At 40.5% G+C, this 27186-nt stretch overlaps 3 protein-coding genes across 9 annotated transcripts; 2 read left to right on the top strand and 1 right to left on the bottom strand.

Moving 5' to 3' along the window:
- Window positions 1–1822: 1822 nt before the first annotated feature.
- LOC144518532 (uncharacterized) lies at window positions 1823–12061 on the bottom strand. Of its 5 annotated transcripts, none has more exons than XM_078251275.1 (16): window positions 11972–12061; window positions 8145–9685; window positions 7969–8058; window positions 7538–7796; window positions 6830–7170; window positions 6429–6572; window positions 6233–6347; window positions 6069–6140; window positions 5857–5997; window positions 5586–5699; window positions 4792–4865; window positions 4573–4677; window positions 4072–4187; window positions 3567–3705; window positions 2432–2552; window positions 1823–2177 (listed from the first exon to the last, which is right to left on the bottom strand). In XM_078251275.1, the coding sequence occupies exons 2-16, from the start codon at window positions 9522–9524 to the stop codon at window positions 2089–2091; spliced, it is 3300 nt and encodes a 1099-aa protein (XP_078107401.1). In that variant the 5' UTR covers window positions 9525–9685; window positions 11972–12061; the 3' UTR covers window positions 1823–2088. The 5 variants fall into 5 exon arrangements, with proteins under 5 accessions (XP_078107401.1, XP_078107402.1, XP_078107403.1 ...); XM_078251276.1 differs by having other exon boundaries at window positions 5857–5994; XM_078251277.1 differs by having other exon boundaries at window positions 7538–7793.
- On the top strand, window positions 10673–19579 carry poli (polymerase (DNA directed) iota). Of its 2 annotated transcripts, none has more exons than XM_078251280.1 (10): window positions 10673–10880; window positions 11057–11182; window positions 11276–11440; window positions 11991–12137; window positions 12355–12591; window positions 12761–12939; window positions 13828–13919; window positions 14001–14134; window positions 14572–14777; window positions 18128–19579. In XM_078251280.1, the coding sequence occupies exons 1-10, from the start codon at window positions 10787–10789 to the stop codon at window positions 18905–18907; spliced, it is 2160 nt and encodes a 719-aa protein (XP_078107406.1). In that variant the 5' UTR covers window positions 10673–10786; the 3' UTR covers window positions 18908–19579. The 2 variants fall into 2 exon arrangements, with proteins under 2 accessions (XP_078107406.1, XP_078107407.1); XM_078251281.1 differs by having other exon boundaries at window positions 10796–10885.
- Window positions 19580–19945: 366 nt separating this feature from the next.
- Window positions 19946–26972, top strand: LOC144518531 (ras-related protein Rab-27B-like). Of its 2 annotated transcripts, XM_078251273.1 has the most exons (6): window positions 19946–20090; window positions 20891–21063; window positions 21166–21251; window positions 22742–22845; window positions 23012–23135; window positions 25197–26972. In XM_078251273.1, the coding sequence occupies exons 2-6, from the start codon at window positions 20911–20913 to the stop codon at window positions 25384–25386; spliced, it is 657 nt and encodes a 218-aa protein (XP_078107399.1). In that variant the 5' UTR covers window positions 19946–20090; window positions 20891–20910; the 3' UTR covers window positions 25387–26972. The 2 variants fall into 2 exon arrangements, with proteins under 2 accessions (XP_078107399.1, XP_078107400.1); XM_078251274.1 differs by lacking the exon at window positions 19946–20090 and having other exon boundaries at window positions 20197–21063.
- Window positions 26973–27186: the final 214 nt, after the last annotated feature.

Here is a 27186-nt window from a genome sequence, read left to right as displayed (position 1 = left end):
CTGACTGAATAGAAATGTTGTGCCACCTGGTTGTCGTGTTGGTCTAAATCAGGGGTCATCAACTACATTTACAGGGGTCATCAACTACGGGCCAGAATGTTTCTAAGCAGACACTCCGGGGGCCGGACTTACAAATAAAGAAAATAAAATGAATTTATACCTAATACGCCTATTCTTGTTTGAAATTTTCACTTTCTCACTGAATTAATGCTATATTTATTTATTTTTACATGTATTAGTGTGAGCAAACTCCTAAAAAACATGGAAACTCCATAATGATAACTAGCTCTTTAACTAGAAAAAGATCTCAGACTAGGAGGCAGTTCACTGAGGAGTGATGGTTAAAGTCTGTGATTAGGGAATTATTATTGTGATTGGTTGTAGTATGCAGCATCCTGATTGGTGGAAAATGCTTGCAGAAAGAAATGGCTGTTATCAGGTAATGGTGAATGATGAATGGACTGATAAGCAGGCTATGAAACGATGCTGTTGCAAAATAATACAACCAGCATCATCATCAACAATGAAGAACGCGAACGTAACGAACGCGTCATTCACGTGCATATTAAGTAGCCACATGCATCTGTTTTGGTCTTATAATACATCCATAGGTTTACCGCTCCAGCGGAGAGTATGGCTCGTTCAGCCAGCAGTTAAATTTATAAGAATTTGTCCAAATTTCAAAATTCCCAGCAAACTAAGATTTATAAGTTAGACTACAAACAGACAGCTTTTGTTTTAGCCTGTTCGTAAAAATTCGCTATTTGCAGAGTAGAGCTGTGTTCGCGTAAAACTGCGTGGTGGACAAGAGTGGACTGAGCAGACAGAGCAGATTGAAATATCGCTTTCTACACGTTTATGCCAGTCTATACAGGTGAGTGCATTGATAAGTATTGACTTTTTACTCACTAGCGTGAGTTGATCTGCACCAGCGGCCATTGTTAATCCTCTTTGTATCGTTCCCAGTCAGGTACTGCGTGTTTTAACGCACACACATCTCGGCTCAGCTGTGTGGAGCGTACAGAATCCCGGCATGTGAATAGAGATGCAAATACAGGGGGCTGGGTTTGTGCTCTACCTGTGTAATGTTACCTGCTGTAAATGCTTGAAATGCTAAATAACAGAATGCATTTTTTCTTCTTCACATTTTCTGAATTCATGATTATTCTGCGGGCCAGACTAAACGCTTTGGCGGGCCGGATGTGGCCCGCGGGCCGCCAGTTGACGTTGGCTGGTCTAAATAATGTAATGTAACCACAACGCCCTGCATTGTAACTTGTGGCTTGGGACCAACAATTGACACTACTTTGAACAACTAGTTTGAGTTTCATGTGAAACTCCAAACAATGTACCATACGCAAGTTTATTTGTTTCACTTGTTTTGTCACCATGAACTCAGGTTCAGTCAGTCTAGCCTGACAAACTGAAGTTTAAACATTGTTAGCCTCTACATAGACAATTACTATCTATTTGCATTCCATTGTGTGAGAATTCTTCATTTGTTCTTTTGTGTATCCTTTTTCACGGCATACATGTTGACATGTCATAGTAGGAAAAGCACAGCTTTTCAAAACCATTAATGATGGCTGCATTCCACTTAGGAGAGGCCCTGGTATTGTGCATGCTGACTGACTGAACTAGCTTATTGGGACACTTGATGGAACTGAGCCATCGTTAAGGTTATCAATTTCAGCTGTGCTTTTCCTACTATGACAAGTCAAAATGGCTGCTGTGAAAAAGGTCATAACTGCACCTGAGGCCAATCAGACATTAAACACCGAATGTTCATTGGCTGGTGTAGTCGAAAAAAAACACACACACACACATTTCATTGCGTGCCTTTACTTGGATAATACTTTTGACACCCCACCCCTTCAGGTTTTCACAAATATTTATACAGTAATGGAAACATGGGCTGTAAATCAAAATTTAACATACAGAAAATACTGTATTAAGAAAGTAGGTAATTTCATCAAATAAAAAAAAAAAAGCCCTCCCATTTCATTAGAACACAAATAGATGTGACATTCAAATTTGCACATCTGATTTTTCGTGTATGAACAGTGTGGCGGTTATGTTTCATTTCCATCATTTTTTCAGTTTTCCATCTTCTTTGACCTTCCATAACATAAGCTCCATGCAGGCAGCAGCGTCTTCTGCAGTGTCGTGGCCACAAACTGGGAGAAACATTAACACGGTGTATTTAAATAAATCAGCTCATTGAGAAAAAAAAAAAAACATGCATTAGCTATACATAAATTACATTGTTGCAAATACATTTCGGTAAGTCTTTACACTCAAATGTTGTCCGATTATGATCCATTTCTTTATTTGAATTTAGATTTTGTTTCAGATGTATTGGAGTTTTAACTTAGTGGACATTCAAGTAAAACAGACAGACACTTGACTGTAGTTATCCGTGATGACTGACCACTCTCTTGGATGATCCTCCTGAGGTATTCAGCAGTGAGGTTGTTGAGGGTCAGCTTGTGAGGGAGGCCCAGACGGTGAGGGAAGACCACTGATGTGTCTACCACCGCCCCATGAAGCAACTACAGTAAAAGAGGAAGATATCTGAAGCTCTTTTTACTGGGGGTGTAGCCTCTTCGGAAAAGTGACAATTAGTCAGACAGGCGAAAAAACAAAGACTCAGCCAATGCCATGGCACTCAGCATGTGTGGAGCCCAGAATGGCTTTTTAGTCCCACTTTTGATCCATTTATAAGATAGTAACTCAAAGTAAAACCAGTTGTGTTATGGGGAGAGAGAGCGATAAATTAACAAAAAAAAAAAACTGGTGAAAAGGTACCTTAGCCTTTCAGACCTTTGACCAAAGTGGGTCATATGTCAACTAGCATTTGTTAACCCCTTACATCCATTATATACCAGTTCAACTTCTGGCCACACGTCCTCTTGGTCAAGGCAGTTATGTGTCTGGCATATGTTGCCATGATTAATGAGTCTTCCTGTGACCTATTAAATATTATTGCCATTTTTAAAGCCTAGTTTTCTTGTGTTGCTTTTAAAAGTCTAAGTTGCCAAATCCTTTAACAGCTGAGAAAAGCTGGTAACGGACATTTAACCTTCTATGACCAAGATTGGTTGCAGTGTTTGTAGTTGCAATTGCCAAGTTAATTCACAGTTTGTACTTTCTCATGAGGTATTTAAGTGAGTTATTACCTTCTACATTCAGGTTATCAATAATCCATTAGGGCTGCAATAATAATTAATAATCCAAAAACTGCACTTTAAACTGTCACTTTAAGTGGTGCCTTTTATATTCAATGTTCACTAAAAGAATGTTGGAAAATATTTCCTTTCATTTGTTTTAAATTAAAGAAGCCATTTGTTGTGTTTTAGCAGAATACTGAAAGCAGAAATGCAGATCTGAGTACTTCAATATTTATCGCAAGTAATATCGTTATCACAATATTAAACAACGTTATCGCATATTTTCCTCAATCATGCAGCAGAAAATGGCACTATTGCTAGATGGTCCTGTGGAAGCGCACACACACACCACAGATTTTTTTAGCAGTTTGGGGGAGAGGGAGGAATAGTAGTCACCTTCAGGGCACAGAGGTCTGTTTCCAGGCCATGTCCAATCAGAATGGTGTCGGTGCTGATGAAGCTCAATAAGGTCTCCTGCACCTCTGTGAGGGAGGTGCAGTTACCCTTCACATCTTCCTCACTGATGCCTGAAAACCTTGACAAGTAAAATGTCACACAGGCTACTGAGAGCAGTTGGGTGATTCAAATGAATTGATAAACACAGTAGTTGTACAATTTCCTCCATTTATCACCCTGTATTAGTAATGAGTGGAAATTATATCTGTGGTATTGTAATGTACATTTTCAGTGCCTTTCAGCTTTCGGCAAGACCATTGGATCTAACTGTGTATTCCTATATTTTCCTAGTTCAAGTGCTTTAGTATGCATTTTCAGGATCTTGCCATCTCCACATCAGTTTTGGTTAATTACCAGGAGGGATAGGGTTTAAAGTAGGTGTACAGAACATGTTTGGGTCTGGGGGAGAAAAAAGGAAGAAACCCACAGCCAAGTATCTAATTACCTGGTGTTATAGTCGATAGCCTCATTATCAGGTCTGACGAAGGTGTCGTAGACGACATGCAGACTAGAGTTGACCACCGTCACTCTGGATAGCTCCAGACCATGAATAGTATAACACTAGGAAGACAAAAATAACACAATGTTTTCACTGCATACTAAAGGCCAGCTAAATATCAAAAATGATTTTAAGTCCACCCACAGACACACTAATTTGTTTGTTTGTTTTGAGATCAGGTATCTGTGCAAATCAGGGAAAAACTACACAATAATTGTTTTGGAACAAACAAAGACGATCTGGTATTGAATTTTTTTTCCCCATTCTATTAACAAGTCTATTAAAGTTATGTCTTCTTTAAATACGTCAGTTTTACTTTGTGGTAACTCCGATTTTCTGTGATAGATCACCAGTTTTTAAATCATGGATTCTAATGATATTTCCACAAGTAAGTTGGTGTTTGTTGCTCAACATTAGGAATATTTAAAAAAAAAAAAAGCTAATCACCATTTCACAATTCAAGGAGTAGACCCCAGGACAATTCTTATCTGAGGGATGTTTGGGGGCGGTCGAGACAAACCCATCCAGGCTGAGGGAATCATGGACATGCAACTGGTGAATACAAAAAAAAAGAATGAAAATCAGACATTGGCCTGCTAATTCATCTGAGAAGGTTTTAGGAAAGTAACTAGTTATTGAATAATTTCTCACATTGTCTTTTCCTACCTTAAACACCTGACATCCAGGTGCTCCCATGACTCCCTCACAGCAACTGTAGCGGGTCTCCACTCCACCTGGCACTGTTAACCGTTGTATACAATGATCAGAAGCAGATTTTATTCTCATTTTAAGTACATACAACGCAATTAAAAGTGCCACTCTATGGTGATAACATAAAAAACACACAAACTGAAGCGTGAATTATGGTTCTGCGGAGGCTCCACGCAGAGCTTTTGCAGTAACCTACCTAAGTGGCCTGAAGTTTATACTTGTGCGTTTGTGTGTGCGCGTCGATCTCTTTAAGAAAATAGCAAGGCCGGCATGTGTGTGCGCGTGGGGAGTGTGTGGTATAGCGAGTGAGAGAATGACGGTGATTAGCTTCCGAGCGAGTGCCGACTCTAGAGTCACGGTGAGAGAACCAAAGTGTCTCCCCTGTGCTTTCTGACCACGGTGGGAAATCTGTAGCAGGAAAAGTTAACACTGTCCTTGATTTCATGTTTATGGAGAAGGAGAACCAGGAAATGAGTACGGGGAAATGCAACGCTACCAAGCCACGGCCGAGCGACGTGCGTCGCAGCAACGTGTGGTTACATTTTTCGAGAGGTGCACGTCAGGCTACGGAGTAGGGTCTGTGCCTCATAGCCACGACGTAGATGTAACGCAGAAGCATAAACCACGCTTAAGAACGTAGAGCAGAGAATGTGAAGATGGAAGAATTAAAACTAGAGTAAATATTAAAATACTAAAATAATTAACAGTTATTGCACATCTGATGGTGTAAGCTGTAGAGTAAACATTACCTTTTTTCGTAACTCCTTTCCCATAGTGGTAATTACACTCCTCCTTACGGATGTGTTTGCCCATATGGTTCACAGAGTATGTAGCGCCACATCGACAGCAGATCCTCTTAAGGGCTTTAATCAACACAACGGAAGAAGCACATCACCATTGTGAAATGTGCTAAAAAGAAACCATCATTGCAAGTACACCACAGGTTAAGTGTGCCCTCTAGTGATATAATATCAGAACAGCACCAAACTGTCCATTCAGGGAGTATATGCTTTTACTTACGGTCCGCACTGCCTTTCTTATTGTCAGCAAAAAGAACAGCCCAACCAGGTTTCTCTGGGTGCTGGACAGGATAGTTGCTCTCAACCAGCCTTTCCTCAGTCAAAATATAATCCTTCAAACTCTCATAAAATGCCATATCTGCTGGAAAAAAAAAAAAAAATTGTCAAAATATTAGAGTAAAATGACAAATGCATTTAAAAACTAATTCTCACCGTTTTCCCTAAAATTCTTCATATTAAGAGGAATGTTGCCTTTGGATCTTTGGCTGTTGACTGCATTTTCATCTGCACCAGAAACATATAAATGAAATAAATATAAATTATATATTTTGTTACATTTCACGAAGAGCAGTTTGAGTTTGTAAGAGATTCTCAACCTTTAGCAGCAACAGCACTTTGGTTCTTCAGCTTCTTCAGTGCATTCACCGCAACACTCAGATATTTGAGTTTGTTCACACTGCGATTATACACAGCCTTCTCTTCAGCAAGTGCCTATAAACGATAACAGGGACAGAAATGACCATCTAGACTGTAGTTTGTAATTAAGAATAACATTAAGTGGCACAAGCTCACCTTTTCAAAGGCATCATTAACATTGGCTGTTGTCTTGAGGAACTCCTCTGTAAACATGTTGACATAACGCTGTCGGATGTCATGGGGCACTTTGTCTTTAGCGGCCTCACACTGCTGCTTCAATTTCCGTTTAGTGGGCACTGGCTAAAAGAATAAAATTCATTATTAATATTTAGCAGATGTAACCTGTCTAACTCACACCAGACACCCGTTTAGTTCAAGTTGATTTTACTTACTACATAATTTAACTATTGATTATTTATGTTGTGCTTCTATTATAGTTTTTATTAATGTGTGTAAGGTGTCCCTAGGTGTCCTGAAAGGCACCAACAAATAAAATGTATTATTATTATTCAAGTCTTTCACAATCACCCCAAAAAAGGCTGTTTGTCACTTCTCACCTTGACAGCAGAATGGACAGCAGCTAGAGGAGTAGTGGAAACAGCTGGACTTGAATGTGCCGATGAAAAAGCAGAGTTCAGTGAAGGTTTACGTGCCGGGGCAGGAATGAGAACAGGTGCTGTGGTGCGGTATCTTTGCACAGGGGTAACAGCAGGTGGATGGTACATTTGCCTCACAGCGGCAGTGCTACTGCACACTTGACTGAGTGGGGTTAGCACCGAAGTAACTTGGCTGGAACTGGAAGTGACAGGCAGGGGGAACGTGCCCTCGGGGAGGATCAAGTGCAAGTTGTTGCCCACGCCGATCACGGCAGTTCCCAAAGATACGTAGTTCATGTAAGCTATGGAATAAGACAAAAACCATGCAGATGTAATGCATTCAGGCAAAGCTACTAAAATACAACACAAGATAAACCTAAATCTACTTACATATTTGCATACAAAAACAGGAAGGAAATGCTGCTTGATCTACATAGACTGTATGAAGGTCTCAAGAGGTTTTACTGGTAAAATGTCAACGTCACACATGACAGAAGTAATATTTAAATTTAACAAAGGCTTCAACTTTGGAATTGGACAATGAAGTGCATTGTTTTTCTTCATTTTACTTTTGTATATTTGGACAATATTTGATGTTCATTTTAATTGTAACAATTCTTAAAGAATGACCCTAATAAATCTCATCCCCTACAGATAACACATGCTTACCATTTTGCACAGGAGCAGGCTGCAGGTTTTCAGGGGTTTGAGTTAAAGGAAAAGGTGCCGTCTGGGTCTCTGGCTTCCACTGACAGGTGGAGGAAACAAAAGTCTGACCACCTTTAACTGAAGCAGTCAACATGGAGGCTCCCTGCCGTACCTGCTGGATCTTGGGGGTGATGGAGGGCTGGGAGGCGAATCCTGACACCGCAGGCACGCGTAAGGGAACCAGCACCTGGGGCTGAGGTCTCCTATTAGCTACTGGCTGCTGAATGGAGCAGGTAAAAGACAAAAGTTAAATGCTTAAAGTGATCTCTTATGCTTTAAAAAAAGGTTAGTGCCCAGAGGAAAAAGGCCATTCTGAAATATTTATCTTATATTTGGTGCCTCCCCATATATGAATATGGAGACTTAAGATTAGTCATTTCATGTGTATGTACCTCTGTATGTTTGGCTTCATGAGCCACTCTCTTCTTTAGTGACAATGCTTGGGGTTTGACATTGGGTTTCTCTACATCCATAGCTCCAACCTAAAAATGACAATGAAAGGGATTAGGTCTTTAGACGGGGCCGAAGTTTTTTCATCTTGGATCTGGAGTGTCTACTGCATACTTACAGACACTTCAGGCTGCTTATCATTTCCCTTATCCTCGTTGTTAGCCTCCATGAAGATCCTGTAGCATTCCTCCATTGGGTCACTGTCAGACAGTTCCATTTCTGAATAGTTGAGCTCATCTTCATCGTCAGAGCTGGAACAAACTGTTATAACCTCATCTTCTGTCCCAAAAAGCTGTTCAGTTGATCCGGATGATAATTCAGCGCTGTTGGCCAAACTTGATGCTGAATCGTGCCGAGCCTGGCTGCTGTCTGAAGCTGGTTCTGCTGGCGCCAGGTAGCTGTCAGGTGCGGCAGCTTTAGCTTGCATCTGACCTGGCATTTTGCTTGACATTTTTTGGCTGTGTGGCAGCACTGATGGTACACATTTTGTGGAAGACCACTGATTACTAACTCTGTTCTGAGCTGGCTGCCCTGCTGTCTGAGCTTGCTTGGTGTGTTGTCTGCATGGTACATCTGAGTTAGCAACTGGAGCTTTATAAAAAAGTGAATTTGTTGGTGGAAAATGATGCGACTGCAGTGGATTCATTTTCTTAACACTATGGGGCAGCTCACACTGGGGCAATTCCACCTGAAACACGTGTTCTTCTTTTTCCCCCACCAGATTGTTCCAGTTTTGATCTTGCAGGTCTGTGGTGGCAGGAGGACTTGCAGGTTTCTCCAACAATGTTTCAGCAGCCTGAAAGTGAGTCATTTTCTGACTTTCACTTTGCAAGTCTCCTAAACAGCCAGTTAAATCAACTACACTCCCATCAACCGATATATTTTCACATTCTTTGTTCTCATAAAGATTTAATAGACCTTGATTGTTTTCAGCACCGCAATTACTATAAACTCTATTGCCTTCTATCATTGATGCAGGTGGATATGTTACCTTGCACACTTCAGCATTTAGAAGTGAAATGGGTGTTTGGACCTCCTCCGATTCCTCCACATTATCCTGGAGGGTTTTGCCACCAACAGAATGAAGAGGTTTCTGAACTCTCGCTCTCTTTTTGTCAGGCGAGGGAGGAATGTCAATAATCAAGACGCAGTCTTCATTGGAGTCATCAAATGGCTCTGGAGATGGCAATCTGGGAAGCGGAGACTGACATGCGACTGGCTTCTTTTGGTCACAAGGTACAGTGTTAATTGCTCTTTTCAAACCAAGTCCATTTCTCACTTTTTGCTCTTTACCTGATGAGCTATAAGACCTTAAGCCAGCAGAAAAGTTGGACAGAGGGTCATACTCCAAGTCAGTCCTTGGTTTTGAGTTGTCAACCACATACTTCCTTGCTCGGGAGTATGTTTTAGTTATGTCTGTGCAGGAAGACAGCCCATAAGAACCTATGTCTACATGTTTATCTGCAGTCTCAGACTTGGAAACAGAGAAATTAGGCATAGTGTTTATGCTGTCTGCCTGTACGGTCTGGTAGCGTGACAGTCGTCTTTGCTCCTGCTCCACCTCATGCCTTACAGTTTCAATCTCCTTGTTGATCCGCTCCAGCTCCTGGAGGCCGTCTTCTCTGGTCTCATCATTCACTGGATATACATTTTGCAGTCCTGTACAAAAGAAATATGATATAGGACTTATTAATATTATGGTGGAGGTGAGATTGGGTTAAATATAAATTAGATGTTGGGAGTGCTGGTGGTGTGACCTGTACAGTAGCTGTGTGCAAAATAACCATCTCTACATAACCATAATTTGTGTTTCAGAACACAATTTTTAAACACCTGAATTAAGAATTTGTGTTGGTGTTAAGATAATGCACCCACAAATGTGCCTCATTTTAATATTACATAACTTAACATTACAAGGATGAGGACAGGGTGGCTAAATAACCCTTATTTGAATGCAAAAAAACTGAGGAAGCCAATCATTTTAGTACAAAAGTGAGTTGCTTCATCTTCAAGCTAGCTAGTTCAAAAAGTTTGAAAATGATTTAACCAACTTTATACTTGAATTACTTTGTATATGCAATTGCAAACTTTTAGGCAAAAAAACACCAAGCTAAGGCACACCTGTAAAACACTAACCTGCAACAACTAGCGATGATTTATACGAGGCACCAAACGTATCCCGCAATTCTGCGGCATGTTTGTACAAACAGTGAGGCCGCTCACAATGCCCACGTTTTGAAAAGGGACAATTTATATAAGCAAAGAGACCAGACGAGGGAAACATCAGGAAAAACGCCACTTTTCAAAACACGTAAAAACCGTTTCGTTTGATTAGCTAATTTACCGCCGCAACCGTTGAGCCGGAGGCTGCAAATGAAACTCTCGTGATGTCAGCTTCGCTTATATAGGCTCTGTTCAGGTTGCAAGCGGTCGCGACTCGCGAGACGATCGTTAGTAACGTTAAATAAAATGTAAAAAATATATATATATATATATATATAAATTTTTCCGATATTTTCTGGAGATGAAAGTAGTTTAATGCCCGAATAACAATAATATTAATAATAACGAGAGTTGATAGCTGTCCATTGTGTCGCCGTAATCCCTCCGCACCGGCAGATGGCGCTGCTGCACAAAACTGAACTGGGATATACACGAAATAGTAGTGAGTGATTCACTTTCTCTATCGCAGTCACAACAATATCAGTATAAAATGGGATATCACAGTCTATAAAGCACTTACAATTTGCGTTGTTTGAAATGGCTAACAGCGAGGATGAGATGGAAGAGGATGAAACCGAGTGGAAGAACAGTTTCGTGGATTCAGTCTCACTCAGCCCCGCTGCTGCTTCTGGTAAAGTATGAAGACTGGGAGGCTTTGACTAACTATACCGTTTTTTTTTCTTTTTTTCTGGCTTTTGGACATGTAAATAGAAACACGGCACACCTATCTATACCATAGACTATATTATACAGTATATGATCTATACGTGTCAGATGGTAATTATTGTATATAATCTCTTGTTTCAGGTCCAAGCCTCAATAAGACATCCGGATCAACACCTGCACACAGAGTCATTCTCCATTTTGACCTGGACTGCTTCTATGCTCAGGTGGAAATGATCAGAAACCCAGCACTGAGAGAGGTCCCTTTAGGTAAACTGATTTAATACAAAAAATCCTCTGTGGCGGAGGAATACAAGTTGAAAGAACACTCTTGTGGTTTAATAATGTTTCTCAAATCATCAGGTATTCAGCAGAAATACATCATAGTCACCTGTAACTATGTGGCAAGGGATCAGGGTGTCACCAAGCTGATGTCTGTGACTGATGCTAAGGAGAGATGTCCTCAGCTGGTGCTGGTTAAAGGAGAAGACCTGACACACTACAGAGAAATGTCCTATAAGCTGACGGGTATGCAGGATGCTCTGCACATAGAGCTGTATTCTGATACAAACTGTAAAGTAGTTAGAAAAGGATTTAGCATTTAGTAAAAAAATCCACCCTAAACACCCTCAATAAATAGATGTTGCCAATGAATCTCATCTCACAATTTGATTTCTTATCTGCGGGTCCATTTACTGTTAGGTGGTAACAGAGAATAATTTAGGAATCTTTAAAACGCAGAACAACAAATATCAGGTTTTGGTATCAGTCTCTCAGAAATAGTGCCAGAGATTCTGTCTAGACACTTTTAGAAGTCAGAATACAATTCTAAAAACAAGACATTTTGTAATTGAGAATACGTATGAGTATCATTTTCAGCTATAAAAATTTCACTCTCTTGCTGTGCTCTTGTTTTTAATTTCCTCATACACATTATAGCCCACAGATTAGTGCATTAGTGTCACTCTATTCTCTGATGGTTGTTAAAAGCTATTTCGAGAAATTATATTTTAGCTAACATCATGTATATTTTATGTTTCTTTGCTCCTCTTTCTTTACCTTTTTTGTCTTCATTTAGAACTGCTGATGTCCTACTGTCCACTGGTAGAGAGGCTTGGATTTGATGAAAACTTTGTGGACGTCACAAATATGGTAGAAAGAAGGCTTGCACAGACACCGGAGTCTAACAACCTTTCATTCCAAGGACATATCTACAACCATTTCAGTAAGTTGTTCTGGTGTATTGCTGTACATCCATGTACATCTGGCTCATGGTAACCAGGAAATGAGTTGTGAAACAAGCCAAGAAGCTGCAACTTGTAAAATATTTGCATTGCACTCTCAGTTTCCCACCACATGAAACATTAACTTATTGGATTCTCTTAAAGAATGTTAGTGTTACACAACCACAGGTACCTTTCTGTTTTTCTTTTCCTGCCCAGGTGCAGATGTCAAACCCAGTGATCATCCGAGGTTGGCTTTAGGTTCACACATTGCAGCAGAGCTGAGAGAAGTTATCTATAGCAAACTGGGTCTGACTGGCTGCGCAGGCATCGCCACGAACAAGCTACTGGCCAAACTAGTGTCGAGCACCTTCAAACCCAATCAGCAAACCACCCTACTGCCAGAGAATGTCAGCGACATCATGGACTGTCTGAGCAGTGTCCGCAAAGTACCGGGTATAGATGTTTACCTCAGCTTATGTGTAACTTTGTTGCCCTTACCACTTTTGTGTGCAGTATTGCTTTAATGTTTTTCAATTGAAAGCTCTTTAATGTGTTTTTGACCCATGTCACTTGTATCAAGTATCCCTGACGATAAATTTGTGGTCCCATCATGTATTTTTAGGAGTGGGTCACCAAACTGCTAAGAGGCTTCAAGCCCTGGGATTGGTCAGCGTGAAAGACCTTCAGATCTTCCCATTGAATGACTTGGTGAGAGAGTTTGGAGTTCCCAGCGCTCAGCGCCTAAAGAATCTGGCCCTTGGTGTTGATGACTCACCTGTCGTCCCCAGTGGGGCCCCTCAGGTAGGCTAGGATATCCCGGAAATGACATGTGTCTTTTAAGCTCAAAGTTGTTATCACAGATAGAAGTAATTGTCGACTCACTCGTACAGGTCTGCACACTCATACACATTGCTGATATTGTAATTTTTAGTTGTTAATTACTTTCCCTTCTGATGAAAAAATGTTCTATTTTACCTAGAGCTGTCAGTTAAACGCGTTATTAACGGCGTTAACGCAAACCCATTTTAACGGCGTCAATTTTTTTATCGCGAGATTAACGTTCTTTTTGGCATAGCAAACTTTGTAGTTTTTTTCACATGCTGTTGCAACAACTAGTAACGTTAGAAAAACTACAACACCACACCGGATCTAGCTAGACCGGAAACAAAACAACAGGCACGCCGCACACACTTGTTTGGGCTCGCGAGCCGGCCAAAGAGTAGTAGGCTAACGTTACGTTTTGAGTGGATGGCGAGCGCGAGACGCCGAAATGCCGGATGCCAATAAGATTCTGAATGGAAAGTTTACTTTTAAAAAGTTGCCAAATGGTTCCATTGACAAGACCAAAGTGATCTGTGTGTTCTGTTGTTGTGAACTGAACTATCATCGCAGCACGTCCAGTCTGAAATACCACTTGATGGCCAAGCACACAGCTGATCCGCCCCCTCGTGAAAGCCAGGCGACAAAAGCACAAAGCAAGCCGATCCACTTTTCCATGTTGATAAGAGCATTAAAATGAGAAAAAATTATTGGACAAAAAGAAATCTAGGGACATTTAGAATAGATAAAAATGTGCGATTAATTAGTTGCGAGTTAACTATGACATTAATGCGATTTAAATATTTTAATTGTTTGACAGCACTAATTTTACCATATCTTTCATTAATTAGTATCCTCTTCATGTTTCAGTCTCTCAGTGACGAAGACTCCTTCAAGAAAATCTCATCAACTACAGACGTTTTGGAAAAGATTCAAGAACTCCTGAGAAGTCTGGTGGAGAGGTGAGATACTTGTCATTGTGGTCTTTTATGCTCGACTCGTGGCCGCTGAATCTAACCTTTTGTCATCTGTTTGTAAACTAGGATGCACAAAGATGGCAGGCAGCCTCAAACTTTCCGGCTGACTATCCGTAGATACTCGGCGACCAACAAGTGGTTCAGTCGGGAGAGCCGGCAGTGTCCAATCCCCAACCACATAGGACAGAAGATCTCCTCTGGTAAGCTCCTGCACCAGGAATGACACTGTGCTGCAAGAGCTCAGCATGGCATATGTAGACCCTTTATGAGGGTTTCCACTCACTGTAAAACTACTTGAGTGTATTTAGCCGTTAGCATTGATTGCTATGAATGTACTTGATTTTTTTCAGTTGAATACAGCACCCAAATACATTATCTGTATGCCTCAGCACTATGGAGTTCACTCTATCCTCAAAGGATTTAAACAGTAGGTGAATATGTTCACCATGATTTGTTTGCTTTCAAATGCCATAAGTGCAACAATATTGTCTTCTAATGTCAAACTTTAACTCGCAGAACATGCCAATTTTGACTCATTACATTAGGCAAGACCTTTAAAAGCTGCCTTGCTCGTCATCTCCATGTCCTGCTGTCCAAAAGTGCCATTAATGCATTTTCTTCTGTAATGTGTCTATAGACAGCAGTGATGATACTGTGGTCCAGCTGGTCCCATTGGCTATGGAGCTCTTCCACAAGATGGTGGACAGAAGCGCCGCCTTCCACCTCACCCTCATTAACGTTTGCTTCAGTAACCTGCAGAGCAAAGGAGCTGCCGTCAGCGGGAAGGGCTCCATTAAATCTTTTTTCACACACAGCACGTCTGCCAGAAAAACACAACGCCAGGTAGCGCAGTGAAGTAATGCATTATAATCTGGCTTGCCTCGTTATTACTGTTCAGATAATGGTCTCTTAATTTCCACCAGGGTATCTGTGGGAAAGTTGAAACGTTTTAAGATGCACTGAATTCAAGTTCCTTTTTTTTTTAAGCAAGTTTTTGATTAAGTTTTCTGATAGATAAACAACATAACACAAGACAACATACAGTATCACAGTAAATTAAAGGAGAACCAGTAAGAAGGAATTAATTATTTTTAATTGATATCCAAATTGTCCCTTTTTCCATTATACTTTCAATGGAATGATCAAGAAACAGTTAAATAGCAATCTATGCTGTATTAAAAGAGAAAGATGGCACCGATGTGTGTGTTTCGCCGCTTACCTATGCTGAGATTGTTATTGATTTTCCTGTTTCTACTACTTGTCACTCGAAATGTGTTACCGCTGCTGGTGTGTTACCGCTGCTGGTGTATGACCGCCAGACCCTGTTAAGTATCTGTAATTCTGCAAAGAAAGTGCCGATCTATGGCCAAGACACCAAATCCCAGAATGCACTTGTGTCGCTGCTCTGAGTTCACTCCCAAGCCACGCCTACCGTTTACAAACAGACAGACAGTGAGCCGGTCAACTCAGTTCAACTGTGTTTTATTGTCATTTCAACCATATACACGAAACAACGTTTCACACTGGCTCAAGTGGTTACACAATTCAAATATATAAAAACATTATATAAAACCGACATACGAAACACATTATATGCTTTGTAAAGTTCAGCTAACACATACTAGCACTAGCGCTTGGTAGGCTGTAAACAGAGTATAAACAGAGCCGTAAATTTGCCTGGAATGTGGAATGGTCTCATCTAACAGTCACAAACTCCACCAGCGGTTAGCAGTTAGTTGGATACAAGCACCCCATTTCTGCAACAGTCCGTGTTAAAAAAGCCCACCTCCACTAGCTAGTCTTACCCGGTGACAGAGCAGCACTGTTGTTCAGCCATGTTTCCACAACAACAAAAACACAGCAGTCTCTGAACTCGCGTTGGGAGTTTCGTTGAAGTTGGATGTAGTCCAGTTTGTTGTCCAAAGAGACACTTGCAAGCAGGATTGATAGGGACAGGTGGCCGGCTAGCGTTAGCTTTCCACCTAGCTCATATGAGCTAAGGACATCCTCCGCATTTCACCGCTGAGGATACCCCCTTACCGGTTAGCGTCATCGAACAACACCGCAGGCTGATGTGCTGGTCTCCGTAGCAGGCGAAGCCACAGGCTGATGTGCTGGTCTCCGTAGCAGGTGAAGCCACAGGCTGAGGTGCTGGTCTCCGTAGCAGGTGAAGCCTGGCACAGGTGGCCGGCTAGCGTTAGCTTTCCACCTAGCTCCAACTCCTACCCTTGTCCCGCTTTCCACACACCACTGAGGATGTCCCCTTACTGGCTAGCAATGTATCCCGGTGGTACATGTGTGCGGTAGTTTGAATGCACATAATTGTTGTTCTAAAATTTCCTTCGGGATGAATAAATCTGTTTCTGCTGAGAAGCTAAGTGATGATTCAAGATGGCTGACACTCGTTTTTACCTCGGCAATTTCCGGAAAAAGCCGAAGTATTGCCTGTAGTCCTTTGCCTCTGGAAAAATGTATACCGATGACGTAAAACGACGATTTTTGCGTCATTGGTATACATTTTTCCAGACCCACAATACAGAGATCTCTCCTCTCATGGGGACATGAGGGAGGGAAGCGCGGTCATTCAAAAAATTCTACCATGTTTCTGCTGCTAATCTTGACCCCACAGTGTTGTTCAATTTTAGACCAGTCTCTCATCTGCCTTTTAATTTCAAAGGTTTTGGAAAAAGTTGCTTTCATACAGGTACAAGCCTTTTTACAACAGAACTCTGTGTTTGAAAAATGTTGCACTATTGAGAGTACACAACGATATTGCTTTGTCTGTAGATGCCAGGAATCTTACTGTTTTAGTGCTTTTGGACCTCACAGCGGCTTTTGACACAGTGGACCACGCAGTCCTCCTCTCTCGCCTTGATCATTGTGTAGGCATACGAGGCTTGGCACTTAAATGGTTTATAGGAGTATTTCTGTCATGATTGGTGACCTCTCCTCGTCAGCTGCTCCTCTCTCTTGTGGGGTACCCCAGGGTTCCATTCTTGGCCCCACTCTGTTTTCTTTATATATGTGTTGCCTTTAGGAGCTATTATAGGTAAGCACAACCTGTCATTTCATTGTTATGCAGATGATTTGCAAATGTATTTGCCTATGAAAGCAAATGACAGTGTCGCACTAAACTCCCTGCTTAGTTGTATTAATGATATTAAGTTGTGGCTTTCACAAAACTTTCTTAATTTGAACGAAGATAAAACTGTGTATTATTTTCAGGACTTCAGGCACGCAAAATGGTCCAGCTTTGAGTTTGGGAGCTCTGGCATCATACACTAGGTCATCTGTCAAAGATTTGATGGTTACTTTTGATTGCAGCATGAAATTTGACAAGCAGATAAGTAATAATGTTAGAATGAGCTTTTTCCTGCTTCGTCTCCTGGCTAAAGTTAAGCCTTTCCTAGATTTCCTCATCTAGAAAAGGCTATTCATGCCTTTATTAGTTCAAGGTTGGATTACTGTAATGCTCTTTATGTTGGTCTGCATCAGACTCATGCCTTCAACTTGTTCAAAATGCTGGTGCTCGCTTTTTAACAAATACATCTAGACGTGCACACATCACTCCTGTTCTCTACACCCTACATTGTCTTAGAATAGATTTTAAGATCTTATTGTTTGTTTTCATGCCTTAAATGGCCTGGCCCCAGAGTATTTGTCCGAAATTTTTACTCCCCTGTGCGTTTTTTAGAATAGATTTTAAGATCTTATTGTTTGTTTTCATGCCTTAAATGGCCTGGCCCCGGAGTTTTTGTCCGAAATTTTTACTTTGCGTGAGCACAACCGGTCATTGCGGTCTTCAAATCGGCTGGTTTTAGAAGTCCCAAGGTCAAGGTATAATTGGTGGGGTGATCAGGCTTTTGCAGTTGCTGCCCCGAGACTCTGGAACAAGTTAACCCCTGATATTCACACTATTACGGATGTAGCTCTTTTTAGGTCCAAACTCAAAAACTATTTGTTTTGACTGGCTTTGAATACGTAGTAGTGGTGTGACAGTTTCACTCTCCTGTTTCTTTGTAACCTTTTCTGATTTTACTGTGTTATATGTTTCATTCTTTTTATTGTATGATATGTTGTTTTATACTTGATTCCTGATGTAAAGCACTTTGGATTTTCTCTTCTTAGAAATAGTGTTAGTACTCTAAATTTCCTGAAATCATCTGTCCCCCTCCTCTTTTATTCTCCAATAGGATGATTCCTCTCAGAGTGGAGATAATAACTGCATGGATCATCAGTTCAGCACGCCATGCTTGATTACTGAATCTAACTCACAAAAGACAGTAACCACAAAAAGCCCTCGTAGCTCTGAGGCAGCATTACATGGGTTTAAAAGAAAACAGAGCCCTGTTGTTGCTGTAGAAGACCCTCCGCTTCAGAGAATATCCTGCAGCACAGCGAGGTCAGACCCTGGAGAAACAAATATCGCACACCGATTGCCCCCGAATGTTGACCCCGAAGTATTCTGGCTTCTCCCTGAGGAAATCCAGAAGGAACTGTTATTGCCTACCTACACAAACCCTTTACCTAGCACTTCATCAAGCTCATCTGCAGTCGTTGATGCCCCTTACATAACAAAAAGCAAGTCGCCACAGTCATTTACAGACTCACAAACTATTAAAGACATAAAAGAGGCTGCAGAAAAATTGGTTCCATCTAACAGGCCAACCACTGTAAATCCCCACAGGCCTGACACATACGTATTTCCAGGAGAAAACATCATGGAAGAAGGGAGACAGTCATTCCCTCAGTCTTCTGACTGTGAGATTCCGGGAAATGTGGACCCTAAGGTGTTTTCTGAGCTTCCACCGGACGTTCAGAGGGAGTTGATGTCTGAATGGAAGCAACAGAAGCCCATCCTGAAGACGACCTCATCCAGGAAACCAGGGAGAAACTTGATGACCAAAGACAGAAAGGCTGCAGGAAAAGGCAGCCAGGCAAACAATCTTTTCAAGTATTTCAAACCCAGTTAGAGAGGGACACATAACTTCTGCTAAAGGTAATTTATGACGAAAACAAACTCATATTTTGTTATGTTATTTATCTTAAAGATCTTTTCAGTTCTTGTGAGATATATATATATATATATATATATAGGGAATGACAGAGAGTAAACAAAAGAAACACAACAGTATTCTACAATAGCCCTTTAGCAAGAAACAATTTGGTGAGGGTTTTTGCTGACACTACTGCAAATCCAACTTAAAAAGGCAGCTACACAGATACGGAGGACTGATTTCTGATACATTACTCACAATTGGTGAGTTACAATTAGATTCACACCAGCATTAACTAACACAATTAATGAATTGATCAATGGTTTAGTTATGTAATGGGATATAAAAAAAAAAAAAACAACAGACTTAAAAATATTTAAAAAGTTTGAGCAAAAAAGGGAACTATTTGTCAAGAATTAATGTTAAAGCTTCACTATTGATTTTGATCAACATCTCTGACAATCCCAAATAATAAAAAAAAATGTAAGCTTGACCAAGTTGATATTTATTTGAAGTTGTTGGTTAAGTGTTTCTGTTTTTTTGTCCAGCCCTATATGTCAGTGTTAATATGTATATTAGTTGCTATTTTGGAAATAAGAATATGTTGTTCATAAAACGTAATAATGATTTAAAAACCTCTACAAACTGTTTGGTTTTTCTGTGCCTTGAACATAATGTGTGAAATCCACTTTTACCTGAAGCGACCTTATTATGTTACCATTTGTAAGTAAAGCTAAAACTAAATTCCAAAATCTTTAGGGGGCCTTAATTAAGTCTTTAGCTTTCTCGTTGATTGTTTTCATGTTCTTTTCACTTTGAGAGAAGCAGGATTACTTTTCTTAGCCTCAAGAAGTAAAGCCCCTGATCCTTGGTTGGACGATTTTCACTGAAATCCACAGAGGCTCACATTATTTGTCGACATCCAGTTTTCAAAGAGCCTTTTTTTCCCCTTATGTGAAATACCAGAAAACACAAGGTCTGTAAGCACAGCCCCACTTGGTTCTTGCTGGCTTGAAACTCCTCCTTGGATCAGATTTAAGAAGGGGGGGAAAGGTTCAGGATGTGCCATCGCATCATGATAGCGATTATTTTATTCAATCAGGACGAATTGAGCGACATCTGAATGGGCGTTGGCGTTGGGCTTCCTGCAGATAGACTGGTAAGATATATTACTTTTTGTTGTCATTTTAAGGGACCTGTGAAACTGTCAGTGGGTATTGGAGGAAATCACAAATACTTGATGGTGTTTTGTCAGATCAGGACAGAGACTGCTGCAGGTTAAAGGGTTGATTACTCAGTGTCTCCTCACTCTGCTGATTGCAAAGAATCTAATACCATTAATTATGCACTTGGGAAATGACTCTAGATTTAATGGTGTTATCCCTTGTCCTGTCACTGCTGTGGTGCGGGAATCTGAGTTGACCATACATTTTTCCTGAATGCACCCTATAATTGTGGATATGCTAAAGAAAGTAAATGGTAGTGTTCAGGTTTGTTTTGGCCCATGGGAGATCTCAACCATCTCTTGCATAACCAAATCAGATTTTCCACCCTGTCTTTATTGGCCTGTCGGCGCTGCAAGTGTAGCCAAAGCATTGCAATGACCTGAGTGGCGTCATGCAGTGTTGAGATGTCTGCCAGTAGCCCTAGTCAATATAAAGAGTTCTGTCTGCCAAATAGGCTGTGTTTTTCACTCCACAAAGTGTGAACACTCTGGCAAGACATTTGACTGCTCATGCGGAAGCCAACTCCAGTCATGTGCTTGCCCCTCTTTGATCAAAGCCTAATGAGTCGAGAGTAATGCTGCCCGATAAGTCTGCGTGATTGTTATGGTCCTGCGCCCTCAAACTGCAGCTTAGGTGGAACTAGTTCGCCTTTCTTTTCTAGTTTACTCACTCTTATGGTTCATGATCTGTCAAACCAGCATAGCAGTGTACTGTGAGTTCAACTCTGTGGCAGGTTGAGCACTTAGCTGCACAATGGCTGACTGGGAGTATGACTATCTGATCAAGCTGCTGGCACTCGGCGACTCAGGGGTGGGAAAGACCACCTACCTCTACAGGTACACCGACAACAAGTTTAACCACAAGTTCACAACAACAGTGGGCATCGACTTCAGGGAAAAGAGAGTGGTAAGTGATGCTTGGTATGTTTAGGTGCACACATACAAGGATAATTCTTGACTCAAAATATATGTAACCCAGTTCAGAGGTTTGTTCTGTGGTTTGGTTCAGGTGTACACAGGGAAAGGTGCTGATGGGGCAACTGAGAGAAACTTCCAAATCCACCTTCAGCTTTGGGATACAGCGGGACAAGAAAGGTAAAACTAACATTGATGTTCACAATATACTTAAAGGAGAATTCCGGTCAGTTTCAACCCGTAGCTCTGTTTTTAAATTTGGAGTGCTGGCAGTAGCAAAAAAAAACAAAATTGCTTAAACAGGGCAAGTTTTAAACGTGTTTTAAGCCTCTAAACATGCTCGGAATGTCATTACAAGTACCTACCCATGTGCAGCGATTCCTTCCGAGGGAACACAGTGAATCTGACTGTAGTAGATGTGACAGAAAGGCATAAAAGTTGTGTTAATCCAGCCAGTGCACATACCTCTGTTTATTTCCTGTTTTCCGGTGAAGTCCACACTAGTCGATTGTCGAACCCCTACAGTCCAATATTCCAGTCAAATTTGCTGTGTTCCCTCGGAAGGAATCACTGCACATGGGTAGGCACTTGTAATGACATTTCAAGCATGTTTAGAGGCTAAAAACACGTTTAAAACTTGCCCTGTTTAAGCCTGTTGGGTGCTAACGCTAGCAGGGGGATGACACGGTATAGGCAGCACCGATTGTTTTAGTTTTTCTTGCTACTGACAGCACTCCAAATTTCCAAACAACAGAGCTACGTGTTGAAATTGACCGGAATTCTCCTTTAACATTTAGACATGTTCATTTAAAACTCCAAATTTCTGGCTTTTGCGACTCCTATTGGTAATCTCAAAACGGCAATGTACTCTGTTGCTCCCTACCACCAACACATTTAAACTTTGGGACACTGAGAATAAATAAATGGACTGAAAGCAAGTTACTTATTGATCAGCATTGGCACATTTTTCTAAAAATAAAAACTAATACCATCAAAATAATTTAAAAATCCTACAATCCCACGGACTGATTGTAGCTCTGTTGATACTATCCACACGTGCAGTAGATCGCTATGCTACCACTTGTAGCAGAGTAGCTGCGTGGACATGTCCAGACAAGTCTGCGCGGTCACAACAAATTGGCTCTATGTGGATGTCCGCACTGAACTTACGCGTACAGCTTCTGATGATGTAATTTACATTACGCGGATCCTCGCTCACTCGCAGATGCAGAAAAAACACATTTTTCTCATTCTGTCTGCCTGCATGTAGCTATATTGACCCTCTGTCTGAAATGCTCCATTTTAGCACCTGTCTCTTTAAGGCCCCCTCCTGAAAAATCCCAGTCTGCTCTGATTGGTCACCAAAGTAATTACAGTTCCTCCCGAGGGGAACATGAATGTCTGTACCAAATTGCATGGCAATCGATCCAAAGGTTGCTAAGACATTTCACTCAAAACCATAAATCTCAACCTCATGGGAGCGATAGAAGAAAGGTTTCTGGGTCACCAATGTCTGTAGGATTCATCTTCTAAGGAACATGAATGTCTGTATACAATTTCATGACAATCCATCCAACAGTTACCAAGATATTTATTTATGAATGTGGACCAAATGGTGGGCCAAATCTACACATGGGAGCTTTATCCTGTAAAACAAATCTGTTTTTCAGGTTCCGCAGCATCACCACAGCTTTCTTCAGAGACGCCATGGGCTTCCTGCTGATGTTCGACTTGACCAATCAGCAAAGTTTCCTCAACATCAGGAACTGGATGAGTATGTGTCATCTCAGCAGCGTTGCTCTGCTTCGGATCAATACTAGATCAATGCTCTTTCTTGTTGCCAGATTGAGATACAAAGTTAATAGAGTTGAGAAACTCAACTAACAGAGTTTAAAGTTTGCTCATGCATGGTTTAAATGACTTCCTCTGTGTTGGTTCAGGTCAGCTACAGGCCAACGCGTACTGTGATAGTCCAGACGTCGTGTTGGTGGGCACCAAGGCAGACCTCCGGGATGTGAGAGATGTTAACGGCAGACAGGCCAGAGATCTGGCAGACAAATACGGGTAAGGCTTTACATACTATAGCATGTACCAAAGTACAAAGTACTACTGTTTGTTAGTTATGGCACATGTTAATGGTGGTATGTGAGGCTGTGTGAAGTGCACGTGTAGTTTACAATTTCCTCTTTTTCTCTTTGGGAGCCCTCTGTACATTTGCTTTGCAGCACAAGAAAACAGTTAATCAGACTGTGTATTGGAAAACATGAATCAAATTCAAAGCAGAGGTAGATTTTGATCCACTTTATACACAACACCTGGTTTGCCACTTACTCCACACTTGGGGGGGCAAAAAAACAATATCATTTTATTTATTATGTTGTAGGCCAAACAGACTAAAACATTGTATATCAATATATCAGCAGAAGTTTTCACATTTGTATTCAAAACATGTTGATTTTGAATATACATATTATTCACACACATTATAGAAGAGTTTGAGTTCCTGATAAAAACAGACTTTGACTTTGTTTCTTGACTAAATCAGATAAATTGTCCAGTTTTACAGTTTGTTTACAGTTTGTTTACACATGCTATCATATAATAGAATACTACTGTGTCAGTAATTAATAACTTAACTTTAGATGGTGTGTTGTCTAATGTACTAAAACCTGTCAATCAATGTGAATGTAGAGTTGCAAAGATGAGTAGATTCGTTGATTGACTATCATTAATAATAATAATAATTACTAACTGTTTTGATAATTGCTTAATTCTTTAAGTGATTATTTAACAGAAATACCCCCAAAAGCTCCTCAAATGAAAATATTTAGCAGATGTTCTTAGTCTCCTCTGATATTATACTAAATATAATTGTTTTACTTACTATTTTTTTGGACCAATTGAATTAATCCATTAATCAATAAAATAATTAAGATCACATATTGTGCCTTTAACTAGTCTGGTTTGGTTAGTTTCAACTTTTTTATGTTAATTCACCTTGTGTTTGTCACATGTCAAAATATTTGAGACTTTTTTCCCCATGATTTCAAGTGTAAAATGAATAGTAACATTACTTTGTTTTTACAATATTTTCATGACCAAGCACTACAGTAGGTTTGCTTTGACTCTTTCACCGGTACACAACAGGGTGGTGCTAGTGAGCTGTTTTCAAACAGTTTCCAAACTGTGCGTCACGGCCAAATACTGATTAGTTGTAGCTCTTCAGGCCTATAAAATAAAGAGAGAACCCCTTTTCTTTGCACTACTCAGGGCTAATAGACATAATAGGCAAACTGTGACAAAGGTTACAAGTAGATTCTACTCTTTTAGTAGTCAAAAGGTTGTAAACTATCGATTTAGCAGCAACACAAACACACAACATGGTCACTGAATGTCAGCTTATGTTTTATCCATGCCAAGGCAAAGCAACTTTATTTATATAGCACATTTTAGCAACAAGGCAATTCATAATGCTTTACATAAAACTTTAAAAAGCAATTAAAAACATTCATTAAAGAGAATAGAAAAGCACATGCATTGCTTTATAAGCCAACAGTAATGTTCTAAAATCAAGTCTTTGAGAGACAGAAAGCCAGTGTATAACCTCAGAACTGGAGTGGTGTGATCCACTGTCTTGGTCTTATTGAGGACTCGAGCAACAGCGTTCAGAATCAACTGCTGTCTTATTGACTTTTTAGGGATACCTTTCAAGACACTGTTACAGTAGCCGAGTCTGCTGAAGATGAAAGCATGGACAAGTTTTTCCGAATCCTGTTGAGACATTCAACAGTCCTTAATATATTCTCAAGGTGTTAGTAGGCTGACTTTTGTAATTGTCTTCATGTGGCTGTTGAAATTCAGGTCTGAGTCCATGACTACACCAAAGTTTCTGGCTTAAAGTTGAGCGCTGACTATTAATCTTTACTCTTTGCCTTAAAAAACAACCAGAACTTTCCTCAATTAAACAAATTGAAGAAAGTTAAGGCACATCCAATCATTGATTTGTTCCATGTGCTTACTCAGTGTATTAGACCATAGTCCCCTGGTGATCAGGTTATGTAAATGTGTGTGTTGTCTGCATCTGAGCCAGTGGAAGCATGTATCTACTCTCTCCGTTCTCATCAGAATCCCCTACTTTGAGACGAGTGCAGTGACGGGTGTTGATGTGGACCAGGCAGTGGCCACCCTGCTGGACCTGGTGATGAAGAGGATGGAGCAGAACACTAAGGGAGGCCACAGCTCTGAACCCAACGGCAGCCCCATCACCAGCCATGAGGTGGAGGAGGCTCCTGTCAGGAGGAGGTGTGCCTGCTGATGTCACCACTAGTGATAGGTTGAATATTCACGTGTTCAAAGCAAGGTTATTATAGTTTTGCATTTTTCATTAGTTTTTATTTTTTATTTCGTTTTGACTTTTTGTTTTCAAATTCAGTTTAGTTTTAATTCGTTTTTTAAAGCGAGTTTGCTAGTTTAGTTTTTATTTTTTGAAAATGCTTAGTTTTAGTTTAGTTTTTATTGGTTTTAGTGTTAGTTTTAGTCTTTTTTTGTAATATGGGTTATTTGTCGGGGGATTCAAAAAGATCAGAAAAAGTATTGTATAATAATAACTCAACAAAAACATCATACAATTTTAGAAATATGTATTCACAATGTATTCAACAATAACACCAGTAAATAAAATGTAGCCTACATATGGTCATAAATATGTAAACAGTCTACACAAGACGCAGTATGTGCAAAATGTGTAAGTGACGTGTTCCAGGAAAAAAAACCTAAATTGTCAACAGACTAAAGAAGACATACATGAACAGGTGTTTTGAACTTTGGTTCGAGTAAAGTGGCGAACTTTTTGAAGTCAATCGAGTCACACAGTTGTGTAGACATCCCAGTATCAATCCACATATTAACCCACGCTTTCTCCCACTTTTGGTGTTCCTGCGTATTTCCTAACCAGCAGCTATCGGGTCGCCAGTGAAAGCCTCCTATAGTGTTCTCTGTCCTGCTGTTGTCTCTGTCATGCTGCCTGGCCCTGTATCCATAGAGGGTTTTCACCAACGTCACGTTCTGGGCGGTAACCTGGATGCACGGCCATATTGGAGGCACTCGGTGTAAACAACTGAATGAAGTAATGGAGTATTGTGCACTTTGGATACTTTAATACTTTATGTCTAAACAACAGTAAAGCTCATCAAAACGCATCCAAGATGCAAAGGCATGGAAGGACTTGTACCACAAAAAAGGCGCGATATTTTGAGAAATTACAGTTTACTGGTGGTGCAGATCCCTACAAGTTGGCTCCCTCTTCTTGGACCCATGGCGACCCGGTGATTCTTCCTTCAGTTGCATATACCGATATAGTCAACTACATGGTTTTCTCGCCGAGCCCATACACAGCGGAAGACCTTAAATCCTACAAAAGTTTGAGACGCAGTACCAAGTCATTAATGACCGTTGTGTTGTGAAGGCCAAAGTAAGTAATGCAATAATCTTTAATCAACCTAACCTTAACTGTATGATATAATTGTGATACTCAAGGTGTAGCCAAGTGACTCTCAATCGTTTATTTTCATTTCAAAGACCGAACAAGACAGATTTTTCCCTCGTAGATCCTGATTGAGCTTTGCCAACCACAAGCGCCTCCTTTCCTCTGATAACTTCTGGCATTCCTCTTCCTGGTTTTTAATAACTTTTGGAAGTCCATAATATTACAAATGTTTTTCTCGGTCTGACCTATTGGTACAACCTGAAACACGGCAATAATTAACCATTATAAAGGAGGAGTTATTTTGATGTTCGTAGAGACACTGTGGGTACATGCTCTTAGGAGTGTGTACACATGGTTATCTCCCTCTCTCGGAGAGAAACTTGTTCAATATTGAATAAAGCTGCATTTAATCTAAATTCATCGGACTGGTCGTCTGTGATGTCTCCAACAATATTTCCTTGATATCAGCCCGATATCAACCAGCAGCCAGTCTTTTCACGTTTGCCCTAAATAACGCTGCATTTTTAAAATGCTACTGTTTTCTGGCGATGGACTAGGGTGCCTGCTAGGTGAGAGGACCAATTGCGATCTTAAATATCTAAAATATTACCCATACTTGGGAGGAAATCT

The sequence above is a fragment of the Sander vitreus genome, chromosome 5, assembly GCF_031162955.1.
Source record: "Sander vitreus isolate 19-12246 chromosome 5, sanVit1, whole genome shotgun sequence".
NCBI lineage: Eukaryota > Metazoa > Chordata > Actinopteri > Perciformes > Percidae > Sander > Sander vitreus.
The sequence above is the reverse complement of the archived record's forward strand: the minus strand, read 5'-3'. Positions and strand labels throughout refer to the sequence as shown.